Consider the following 11,901-nt stretch of genomic DNA (forward strand, 5'->3'; position numbering starts at 1 on the left):
GATTGTAGACTCAGGTGACTGTGTGTGTGTGTGTGTGTGCGATTTACCTCCGTGTTGGTAAGAGTCATCTCTCGGACCAGGAAGGCGGAGTTGCCCTCTTCGTTGTGGCACGTGACTGTGAAGTTTCCGTAGGTGGTGGTGCTGTCGGGGTTGGGCCAGTACTGATGACACTTTACCTTTAAACACAAAGTCACTAAGTTTAGAACTCAGCATTTCATTAAGTCAGTCACCACTGTTATTCTCTGTACTCCAGAATGACATCTCTTCAGGTCACTTACCCTCCTATTATATTTAATGCTCACATTTAAAGCATGTTCAATATAATCAGTGTATCTTGAGTCACATAAAACCTCAGATTTCTTGTCACTCAACCCATGATTTCTATGTAACATATTTCAATATTCACTCCAGCCTGTTAGAGTCTAAACCTTATTATTTTATATGAAAATTCACATTATAATGAATAAAATATGTTAGATCCAAAGGTTCAGGACCCTTTTGTCTACGGATGAGTGGTTTAGAAATGTTTTATCCCCCTCATGCTCTTCTATAGCAAGAGAGGAGAAACTTAAGGACTCTTAACTTAAGGAGCTCAGCAGGTTCACTTATATTTAGTTTTAAAATTGTATGGTGATCTTCTGTGGACCATAAACAGATGAAAAATCACTGGACAATTAAGTTTAGAATCTCGAATATTGAGTCTTAAATCCAATGTTTCCACAACTCTGTGGCTGGATTAAGCTTTGTTTGCATTGTTATGACACCAAACAGCTTCACTCAGGATCAGAACTTTGGATTTCCATATATTGAGATAAAAGCCTGGTTTCCATCAGGAGAGCTTCATTTAAAAGAGATAAAGCAGTTTCTTTTTTCTTTAAAAAAAAATCCATCTAGCTTCCTACACACGCCGCGAAACACGTTTTCACTTGCGCCATAAACCTGCAGGCATCACCGAAAGCTTTTTTTCAAAACTCAAAGTCTTTTTCCCTGCATTGCATTTGTGTAATACAGTGATTGTATAATGGCACTGCAAAAAAAAAACTAGGATGACCTACAACTTAATTCAGTGCCTGAATGCATCAGACACAGAGCGTTGCTGTGCTGCTCAGTCTTTTTCCTCTATGTACACACAGAATTCACAGTGTAGATATATAAGGTGTTCAATAAAAGGTGTTTGTATCATTAGTAATGACACGCTGCCGCCCATACATGGTTTCCAGTCCTGTGATGAAAGTAAATGTCAACGTACCCGTCCCCTCTCGACCTGCGTGGTCAGCATGACAACCATGGATGAGCCTTGTTCCCAGGTCATTTGCCAGAAGTCAGGGCAGGTGTTGGGCAGCGGGCCCTGGCATGCTATGTAGCGGTTTATCAGACTGGAGGCTGGAATCTCCATCTGCCGAAGAGAGACACAGAGATCAGGACACGGAGGTGACACATCGCAAGGATCTCACTTTACAGCTTCTTCTTCTGTTCTATTCATAATATGGGATTTGTGTGCTTCAGTGCAGAGAGCTCAATTACCTCCTTATTTTTAATAAAAGCACTAAAAAGTTGGCTGAAAATTAAGTGACATCTTTTTACAACTTCATAACTGTGACGGTAAGTTAACAGCAGTTCATCTCCTGTTTAAATACATCCGTTAATATAAGCCATTAACAGGCTGATGGGAATTTCAGATGATAATAAATGTTCAATTACAAACATTTACAACTATCAGGTGAGCTTCACTTCTCACCGTGTGGTTTAGTTCAAGAAACGAAAACCATCCAATCAATATTCCAATCATCAATACCACCAGTTTCTACAACTAATACCTCAGATCTTCACATGCACAGCGAATAGAAATTAAAAAATTAAATCAATGTTCTTTCTTCATATCATTATTTCCGATCACTACTGTTTTTCCCTGTGAAACTCAGTAAGGATTCTCCAGTACAACCATTAACAGGTCAGAGACCGAGGACTGACTCCGTATAAGACATTATAAACATCACATATAACATTATATAAACACATAGATGAAGCCAGTAATGTCAGAAATGTCTGGAAAGGGCTTATGATTATAAAATAAGAGGAAAAGTGCCCTGTAAACATCCACAGGATTCTGTTCTTAAAAGACGAGCATCTAGATTACTCAAATGTCACGTTGCTCCTACTCCTTCTGTGGCTAATTCATTCACCAGTAAAAAGGCCACGAGTGTATTAACATGTGTTCAGATGGTTGGCAAAACAGACCACCCACCCACCACGTCTCCAACGAGCAAAACGCAGAGGCACCGATGAAACCATGAAAGAGAGAAGTGAGGAGGAAAACAACTCACATTGATGTAATTTGCATTGATGTAGTCATCTGCGTTTTTCAGAATGACCCGGGTGGCATCGTCTGACAGGAGAGAAGAGGAGAAGAGGGGAGAAGTTGATAAGGGCAGTTGAGTGGTTAACATTGGTACACTTTAAAAACACACAACGCAACACAAGCTGACAAATATGTGTAGTCACGTACAAGGAGAGATGTCTCTGTAGCGGTTTTTGGAAACGTTCTGAGGTAATTTGGCACACAGCATAGTCATCCCCGGCCTCTTCCTGTACAGTTGCTGTAAGTGAAACAAAATACAGATTTATATTAAAGTTGTGGCATATAAAAAAATCTATTATCAAGAATACAGAACATCTTCAGTGAAGGAATTGATTTTTCTACAATTTACTTTTGCAATATTCAAGTTTTCATGTGTATGAACATATGCACTGACCATTTAGACATGTGTGTGAGTGTGTGTGTGTTTGTATTTAACATTCCTCTCTGCTAATAGCACAGTTAAACAGGAAGCTGTCGAGTGATAGTGATAACAGACGGGAGGGTTTTTTTGGGGGGGATGTGGAGGAAGAGAGTAAAGTACTTGAAGTAATCCACCAGCGATCAATCAAAAAGTCCAACCTGCACCTCCACTAACGTGTGTGTGTGCGTCTGAGTGAGTGTGAATTTATCTCTGTGTCGTTCTCCTCACATCAAACTGGGCCAGTATGGCTCCACCACTCAGGCCGTCCTTCAGTGCTACCATGGAGTCCCTCAGAGCATGCTGGTCGAGCTGGGTGGGGTCCTGAGGGGTCTTCTCAGGGATGTACTGGAAATCTGGCTCCGAATCCGCCTTCTCCTCCACCACGTCATAGATGGCTGGACGGGACAGGGGAGGACACATGTCACAGATTACACACACGTGGCTGTTTGTGCAACTGGAGGCCTCAGGGGACTTATTTATCTTTAAGTATGGAAAGCCAACACACTGCAACACCACAATATGTCATTGTCTATCAATAATACATGTGAGCTAATAACAGACAAATCAAACCCTGTGAATTTTCTGGCGCTCCTTACATTGACGCCATCTTATATCAGCTTTGATGTAATACAGGATAAAATGCACAAATCCCTCTTTGACCCACTTAAAATACCAAGAATTTCCATGTTTCATCATCTTTTAAAAGCTCCTCCTCTCTGCTCTGCTAATGCTTCGCAGCCTTCTTCCTACACGGTGCACACACACACACACATAGAGCTGAGATGTACAGAAAGCAAAGTGCACAACTTCATAAATCTCACTTGCAATCCTAAAAGTGAGAGCGAGCCGCCCGAGGGGAGAAGCAGGAGCCGAGGCAAAGCTTGTGATCAGACGTGAAGCTGCAGCGGCTGTCTGTACGTTAGCCTCGTATTTACAAAGTGGAGATTCATGCATGGCTAAATTTAAAACAGGTTGCACCAAAGAAAATAGCTTTTTCATAGAAATGAGTTGTAGGTGAATATCTACATCTGGTAGCTATATTTATATTTATATATCAACTTATGATACCATCAAACAAAAATAACAAAACTGATTTCTCAGATTGTCAGCAAACACGTCGCAACTTGTGAACTCTGATGTTGTTAAGGTACGAGTTAATGCAGTTGTGTAATGATGTTGTGAGGTTCATCTGAGACTCTCCATTTGACCGCAGCGTAAGTACATTCCACAGCAGACCCAACCAATGGCATCCACTCACCGTTTGGTCTGACCAATAGGATGAGCTCCCCAGAGTGGCTCTCACAGCTGGCCTTGATGAACATGACCACCTGGTCGTGGGTGTGGTCGGAGATGTCCCGCCCGTTGATCAGGACCACCTGGTCGCCCTCGTTGAGGCGGGGCACGCAGAGGTCCGCCTGGAAGAGGGACGACAGGGGGAAGAGGGAGAAAAGACACAGATGGAGATGAGATCGATCAAAGTGACACATCTTTGCGTAATGTAAAATGTATTTAATGAAAGAGCAAATGTTTTCAGATTCAAAAAGGCTGAAGCTGAGGTTCCTCGTGATGCTGTTTTTGCTGTTACTCAACATGTCAGTGAGAATAAAGAGTAGGAGAGGAACTGTATTTACTCATCTTCTGACTCATGACTCGTGTGAGGTGCTTGTTGACTTACTGGTGTTCCCGGAGCTACTCTCGACACGATGATAGGCATCTTCTGGTCAGCTCCACCCTGGGGAAACACACACGTTATCATCACAACCGACCAGTCCACTCGGAGACAAGAACCATTTTAGATAAGGAGCGTGGATGATGGAGATGATTTGTGCCCAGGGGCAAAGGAAGCGTAGCACCGCAGCTCTCACCTTCACATTGAAGCCGAATCGTCCGTGCTCATCGGGTCTCATTTTGATTAGGACCAAATTATCATGAGGGACGACTCCATTCAGCTGAAGGAACACAGACTAACACGTCAAATTCACATCCTTGATTCTTCCATATCATCCTCCTCCTCCTCAGCGGGGGTTACTGCAGCTTTAACACCGGGTAAGAGCTGAGCTTTCGGTTGGAATGTTCTCGATTAAACATTTACAACTTAATATTGAGAGATTCAATCATGTATTCATGACCACTAGTGGGCAGACCAAAAAACTAGTTAATAGTTAAAGCCGGCGGTTAAATGAATTGGCGCTCCAGGGACAAATTAAGCTGTTTTGAATTGAATTTGAGTTTAAACTGTTTTATAAAAAAATTAACTATATAACTTTATATCCAGCAGACAAAATAAATCTTTGATTGGAGTTATGGTTATGGCCATATGATGAATGCAGAGCCAAATTTCCCAGTGACTTTATGTTTGTATGGGTTTGTTTGCTGGCTATATGGGGGGGGGGTGACAGCTACTGAGTCCTGACTGTACGGTTAATGCGTGTCATCTTTATATCTTCCTTAAATTATGTGGGAATGTATATTTTCACTGATTTAATCAGTATCTGTGTCTCGTGCTGCCACACTGACCGTTGTCTTGTCAGCGTTGACGGGGACATCGTACATCTCGTTGAGGTGGTTGTCCAGGAGGCTCTGTTGAGAGTGGGCCTGGATGATCTGGCTCAAGGTCTTCCTGCTCAGCTGCTTGGGAGGCAGAGCTGGAGGCAGACCGTCTAGCCCCTCCGGAGACCTGACCGAGGCAGAAGGAAACACAGTCAGCCTCAGAGGAATTAAACGAAAATAAAGAAAAGCGATCGAAAATGACAGTAGGTGGTATTCACCCAAAAATCTGACTGGGGAACAACAGGCTCTGGATGTGTTGATATGTTTCTGAACCTCTACAGAACACTCCATAGCGCTTGCAAGTTATACGAATAGAAGAAGGGGTATTTTAAAGATGGTGCGCCATAGATGCCACAAACCCACAGGTACAGATCCAGACATGACTAACGGAGCTGAAGGCCTCCCTGTTTGATAAAGAGGTGGGCTTTCAAAGAGGGAGACGGAGACGCAAAGAGAAAAAACAGATAAAGGGGAGTAAGAGATTGCAAAAGACAGAGAGGCTTAATAGCGCTGTGTTAGTCACAATGCATTAACCTCAATAAAAGGAAGGAAAACATCCCCCCGCCATCATCCAGACAATAAAATGCAGTCAGTGAGGAAGGTGGAACAACACAGTCAGTCAGGTAATGCTTTCAACAGCATCATGGCTCCCACTCTCTGGGGGGGTAAAAGCCCATCATTTCAGTGCATGTCTGCATCTCTCTCTCTCTCTCTCTCTCTCTCCTTCTGTGTGTGTGTGTGTGTGTGTGTGTATGTGTGTGTACAGGCACTCCTTAGGGCTGGGATCACCAGTCAAAGAGCATTGCCTATGTTGTGGCTGCTGCTGCTGGTGCCACTTTGTGTCTTAACTACACACACACACACACACACATAAACTAACATTTGTTATGGGTCAAAACCAGGTCAGGCTCTCAGCGGGGGGGCTGAGCACAGCGGGCCTCAGCCACGACTGCACATCCTCACTTTCCTCAACACGACACAGACGAGTGAAACGGATATGAAAGGATCTTCATACCTGACCACTGCTAAGCCAAGACCCTGGAATAAGGACATTCAAACTTTGTCCACACAAACATAATCAAGGCCTGTTTTATATTACACACTCTGATTGTAAATCCTTAAATATCCCTGAGTTTTTCTAGTAAATACATCGAGAAAGTACAATCTCGCAATGTTCAAAATAAATAAAATCCTAGATGCACACCAAGATTTAATAGGTTCAGTCTTCTTGTCCTATGTTCTATCTTTCCATAGATTGACTATTAACCTACTTGGCAGAGGTGATAACATTTCCAGTGCACACCCCAATTTTTTTTTTTTACTTGAATGATTCTATACAGATCGCATTTACATCTTTGGAGAAACGGGTTTGATTACAGGAAACACAGTAATTTATCATAACATAGTATATGTGATACAGTGCTTTGTATAATTGTACATTTCAGTCTGTGAGATGTAATATGCAGTGGTTCTCTAAACGGATCATTTTCCCTCCACACATCTAAAAACAGAACATTATAGAGTCTGCCGGGTTATGTGGGACACGTGGCTGATTCTAATGCAGTTTTAAACTGGAGGAAAATGTTGCAGGAACTAAGTGATTGACCTGAAAATATATGATGAAAAATATATCATGGTACATGAATCTTTCAAATCACTCACTGAATCTAATCTACGTGGGGGAAGGAGAAAATTATAACACGGAAGATATAGAATGGATCGCTCGCCAAAACCAAAATGAAATCTTGATTGAGACATCACAATGGGGCTCTAGATAACTGGAGCAAACAAAATCAAGAGAGATGATTATAATAATCCCCTTTTCGAAATGGCAACCAGTAAACAATCTTCTGAATTTCTACAGCCGAGTACTAGTATCTGAGATTAGGAAAGGCCAGTCCACCCACAGATCTGAGTCTCTGAATGGTTTCTGTTATCGTCCCAGTGATGTTCAGGGCCCAGATAAAGAATGAACTATTCCACTCAACAGAGAGAAAACAGGATTTAGGCAAGAAACAAGGGAAATTGCTAAATTTAGTTGCTGAAAGTGAAACGTTCATTTTAACCGAGTTCCCTCTGTGTGATGAACAGTACTTGTCCAAATGAATCCCATTCACAGAAAGTTAAACATCATGGAAACAGCTCGATTACATATCGTGGTGAAAAGATGTTGTGCTTCAAGCTGAATGCAGTTGTGGGTTAATCACTATGTCGATGATATACCAAGATAATAAAGTGTCTTTATGAAGAGAAGGTTTGTTACAAAGGCGTTTGACAGAAACGTTTCTGAAAAAGGCTGAAGATCAACCAGGCTCATATTTGGTTTCGTAGTTTTCCCTCAAAGTGAAAGTCCTCAACCTGACTTGATAATGGATGTAATTTGTGAAATAGAACTATTAATCATAAAATATGTTGTTTTGAAAATAACTGACTGTGATGATGAATAAACCAAATCAAGCATATGAAAAAAAAACATGCACAGATAACGAGTGTTCATCTATTGGCTCTGTAACAAACTGATGAGCTAACAGCTTGGCATTTGGATGTCTGTGTGTGTGTGTGTGTGTGTGTGTGTGTGTGTGTGTGTGTGTGTGTGTGTGTGTGTGTGTGTGTAGGCAATTGAACTACTACTTTCATGTTACTTAATCACTATGATTTCCAACTGAGTGGTATTCCAATTCTCTCTAACACACACACACATACACAAATATAAATATATATATATTCCATTCATTTCGGGCAGACTAAACTAAAACCTTATCCCTTCCTTAACCATGCCCAAAACATGTCTAACCCTTACCTAACCACAATCCACATCTCAACAAGGAACTCAGAAGTAATGTTTTGCCTCATTTAGGGACTGGGTTTTAGTCCCAATGAGTTCTACTGGTCCTGACAAGATGAGAGTTTATGCTAGAAAAGGTCCTCAAGAGGTAACAAAAACAAGTGCACACACACACACACAGCTTCTGTGTCAACAGACGATGCATGCCATACACAAGTACAGACCAGTCCAGGCCCTCAGCGTGTGTGTTATAGATCCACAGCTCACTTTAAGCTGAACCCCCCCCCCCCCCCCTTTTCTTTGCTTTAACTAAACTCCAGCTAACATCCCATGATTCTTTTCTACTCTTTTAATTTTGAGGATCTGAAACATCAGCGTGGAACTTAATTAGTCAAAGGAATCCACCACACGTTTAATAGTGTGTGAGCACAATAAGGAAAGCATTGCTGTACAGAACAAGCTCTCCGCCCTGCTACCCGCCATAAACACATTTTACAGGCTGTTTTTCAAAGGGTTCCTCTTTCCAATGGGGCGGGCTAAGTGACACTGGGAGAGGGTGTAAACTTTTGGGAGAAGCCACAGACACAGACTGACATTTAAAAAGCAGTCAACTCAGCAATGGGCTCAGACAGAGTGGCACTAACACTGATGAGTAAAAATTTAACTTCAAAATTAAAGGGCGGCTGTTTTTTGAGGGGTGCTTTATTTATGAGGCAGTGAATTAAGAGTGAAATCGGCTGCTCTGCAACCGCCTTAGAGGTTGATCTTTCCCCCCAAAGAAAAACAACTTTAAAGAAAGTGGGCGTGATGTGTATCAAAAAACAAATATACATCTGAATTTCCTCAAGCATCCGGCAGCTGGGAGACTTACGGTGTGGAGTCCAGGCTGATGCTGTTGGCCTGCGTGGACGACGCCGACTTATGATTACAGGAGAAGACCGGCAGGCTGGGTGAGGCGTGAATCACGTGGTCCACCAGGTGTCCGACAGACGAGGGGCGTAACCGAGTGCCATCTTGGACAAACAGCGAGTTTCTGTCAGAGACACGTGAAGAGACATAATGTTAGAAAACTTCAGATATAACCGTTCTGCAGCATCCAGCATTCTGAGGACCAGACACATTTCTTAGATTTCTTTTTTTAACAACATTAATAAACATTTTGATCTGTATTTATTACTTTAAAACTACAATTCACTTCATTTTTCAACTGAAAGAATACATCTCTATTTCGGACAGATATACGTTTGCTGTTAAAACAGTAATTTAAATAGACTTAATTCACATTTCCACTGCCAATCTTCTGCAGTGAGGCTGAACTGAACCTCAGCCCGGTATGAAGCCTGCAGCTTGGACTCACTGATTGGGCGTCCCGGGCGGCGAGCGAGTGGGCAGGCTCTGGGTTTCCAGTCTCTCATCTGATAGGCTGTTCCTGCTGACCGACTCCCAGTCCATTCCGCCCACCAACCTTCTGGACAGTGGCTTGCTGGGAGACCTACTCCAACCAAGACATTAATTCATTTGTGGCCAATATTAGTACAAATGATTAGCGATCAGTTTTTGGTCATTGTTTTGAGGATGAAGAGGCGGGGGGGGGGCTGCTAAAATAAGAGCGGAGGGTTTCCAAAGTTGTTTTGAGTTAATCTTGAGTGTTGTTGGCTGGATATATAGAGTTGGATGGTGTGTAACTCCTTAAAAGTAGTGTGTAAAGCTCAATGTCCTTATCTACAGGTGTACAAATTAAATAGAGAAGATGCAACATGAAATTAAAGTTTAAACACAATCTGTTAAAGTTGCGGGTAATGTAATGCTGCTAAATAATTTGTAAAGCTAAGTATTTCAATGAGCAATGTCTTAACTTTCCTAGCACCGATGATACATTCAATTTAATGTGGATTGTATCTCCCCCTCAGAGTCTTGTAATGTTTGGATTAAACTAATCAAGGAAACATGTCCCTTACCTGGCAAACACTCTGTCCTTGATGCCCTTGTCCTTCCCATACTGCACAGACTGCACCTCTGTCCGCCCGCTACAGACACAAACAACAAAAACAAGTCAGTGGACTAAACAAAAAATAAATAAAAAAAAATCTAACCAGGCTGAAAATCCAGATTCTTCTGCAATAATGATGCAACAAGGAAACAAAATACTTCCTCAAATCTCTGTTTAGAATTGGGCCTTAAAATGAACAACCAACACTGAGTTGAGCACAGACCGGCAACACAAATACCATGATACACTGTTACCAACACAAAATTCACACTTCAAATGTCAGTCAATGTCTCTCACACTCTCACATACACACACACACAGTCAAGGCCAACATCAGAGCTCGGCTCATTCATGTTGCAGTGCTGCTGGTTAATAATACATCAAAAGACATCAGACGTTCAGTTCCTCTCGCCCTCATATTTCATGGAGAAAGGAATTTAAAATAATGCGCTGCCGACCGAGTGAAACAAAGATGTCACAAGGCGACATCATAATCCAGCAAGGTGGTAAATGTCTGTTTAATTCTATGCCCCCAGTCCCTGCTCCCACGTACTGTGTATCAAATTAAATGCTGTTTAATTTGAAACCGCAGCGTGTTTGTGTGTCTGTGAAGTCCTTTGCACAGGATGCTAGTCCATGCACAAAAAAAAAAGATTCATGCAAAGACACAAACAAGGTGCTTCTTCCTTTTTGGAGGCAAACCATGAATAATTAAAACTATGTTTTTCTGTTGCCTGGCAGCACGAGAGGCTCCCACTACTCTCCCAGTGTCTCAGCCTGAATGAAACAAGTGCATTAACTACACACAAGTGGTAAAAACATGTATTTCTGTTGGTGTTTACTGGGAGTGGGACTGATGCTTGGAGCGAGGGGTAAACACACACAATCGTCTCACAGCTTCTGTCTATGCTTTGTCAATCATCTCCATCTTCCTCTGTGAGTGTAAATCACGCGTCGTCTTTTCCTCACCAGTATCTGAACTTTGAGCCCAGCGTGAAGTAGTGAGCGAAGAAGTTCTTCTGTGGCGGGATGGGCCGCTCCAGCCTGAAGAACGTGTGGTGCTCCACGCAGGCCTTCCACAGGTTCTTACAGGCCCGGTAGTTGACCATGTTGAAACCCAGCAGCGTCTCCCGGGTCTCGGTCTGTGTCCGGGGACAAACAGATGGGACAATGAACAACAACTCACAAAATTCAGCACGGGAGTATGGGATTAAAGCAAAGTCAACCAGGACACGGACAGCAGGGGGTTAATCTAACACTCATTATACACACACACAATACTAATGTCTCCTGTATATGCGCACATTTAAATACATAGTCAGACTACACTGATAACAACAACGTGTGTGTGTGTGTGTGTGTGTGTGTGTGTGTGTGTGTGTGTGTGTGTGTGTGTGTGTGTGTGTGTGTGTGTGTGTACACCTACCGCCTCTCTTCTCAGCTGGACGAAGAACTGTTTGCACTTGAAGGAGATTTTCACTATTTTCAACCTGTGAAGCAGGAAAAGGGAAGAAGAAAGTTAGTGTTTTCACAGTTGGTGAGCACAACATCTGTAAGGAGACAGCTGCTCAATCTTTACACTAAGATAAATGTAAATATCTAATATAATGTCAACAAAACACGATGTGCAGATGTGATAATGTCGAGCAGGGTCAAGTTTCATTTATTGCTCTTATTTTAAACCTTCGACTATTATACATGTATATATATTATATTTGTATGACTGCTAAAAGCATTTAGCAGAAAAGTACTATCATGGTGATGCAGGAGGAAAACACAGACAGCTCTGATTGGCT

At 42.2% G+C, this 11,901-nt stretch overlaps 1 protein-coding gene across 2 annotated transcripts in view; it reads right to left on the reverse strand.

The window, feature by feature from the left end:
* Positions 1 to 11,901, reverse strand: part of ptpn4a (protein tyrosine phosphatase non-receptor type 4a) — a 57,353-nt gene that overhangs the window by 6,230 nt on the left and 39,222 nt on the right. Inside the window, exons 11-24 of one of the 2 annotated variants that reach the window (XM_053439749.1) lie at positions 11,532 to 11,595; positions 11,075 to 11,247; positions 10,074 to 10,142; positions 9,473 to 9,610; positions 8,987 to 9,148; positions 5,298 to 5,457; positions 4,646 to 4,729; positions 4,456 to 4,512; positions 4,039 to 4,195; positions 3,009 to 3,175; positions 2,507 to 2,597; positions 2,325 to 2,386; positions 1,250 to 1,396; positions 48 to 176 (exon numbers count right to left, since the gene is read on the reverse strand). In XM_053439749.1, the coding sequence (XP_053295724.1) occupies positions 48 to 176; positions 1,250 to 1,396; positions 2,325 to 2,386; positions 2,507 to 2,597; positions 3,009 to 3,175; positions 4,039 to 4,195; positions 4,456 to 4,512; positions 4,646 to 4,729; positions 5,298 to 5,457; positions 8,987 to 9,148; positions 9,473 to 9,610; positions 10,074 to 10,142; positions 11,075 to 11,247; positions 11,532 to 11,595 (1,660 nt within the window). The remainder of the gene's footprint in view (positions 1 to 47; positions 177 to 1,249; positions 1,397 to 2,324; positions 2,387 to 2,506; positions 2,598 to 3,008; positions 3,176 to 4,038; positions 4,196 to 4,455; positions 4,513 to 4,645; positions 4,730 to 5,297; positions 5,458 to 8,986; positions 9,149 to 9,472; positions 9,611 to 10,073; positions 10,143 to 11,074; positions 11,248 to 11,531; positions 11,596 to 11,901) is intronic. The other variant, XM_053439750.1, reaches the window with a different exon arrangement.

Source organism: Pleuronectes platessa, chromosome 14 (assembly GCF_947347685.1).
Source record: "Pleuronectes platessa chromosome 14, fPlePla1.1, whole genome shotgun sequence".
Taxonomy (NCBI): domain Eukaryota; kingdom Metazoa; phylum Chordata; class Actinopteri; order Pleuronectiformes; family Pleuronectidae; genus Pleuronectes; species Pleuronectes platessa.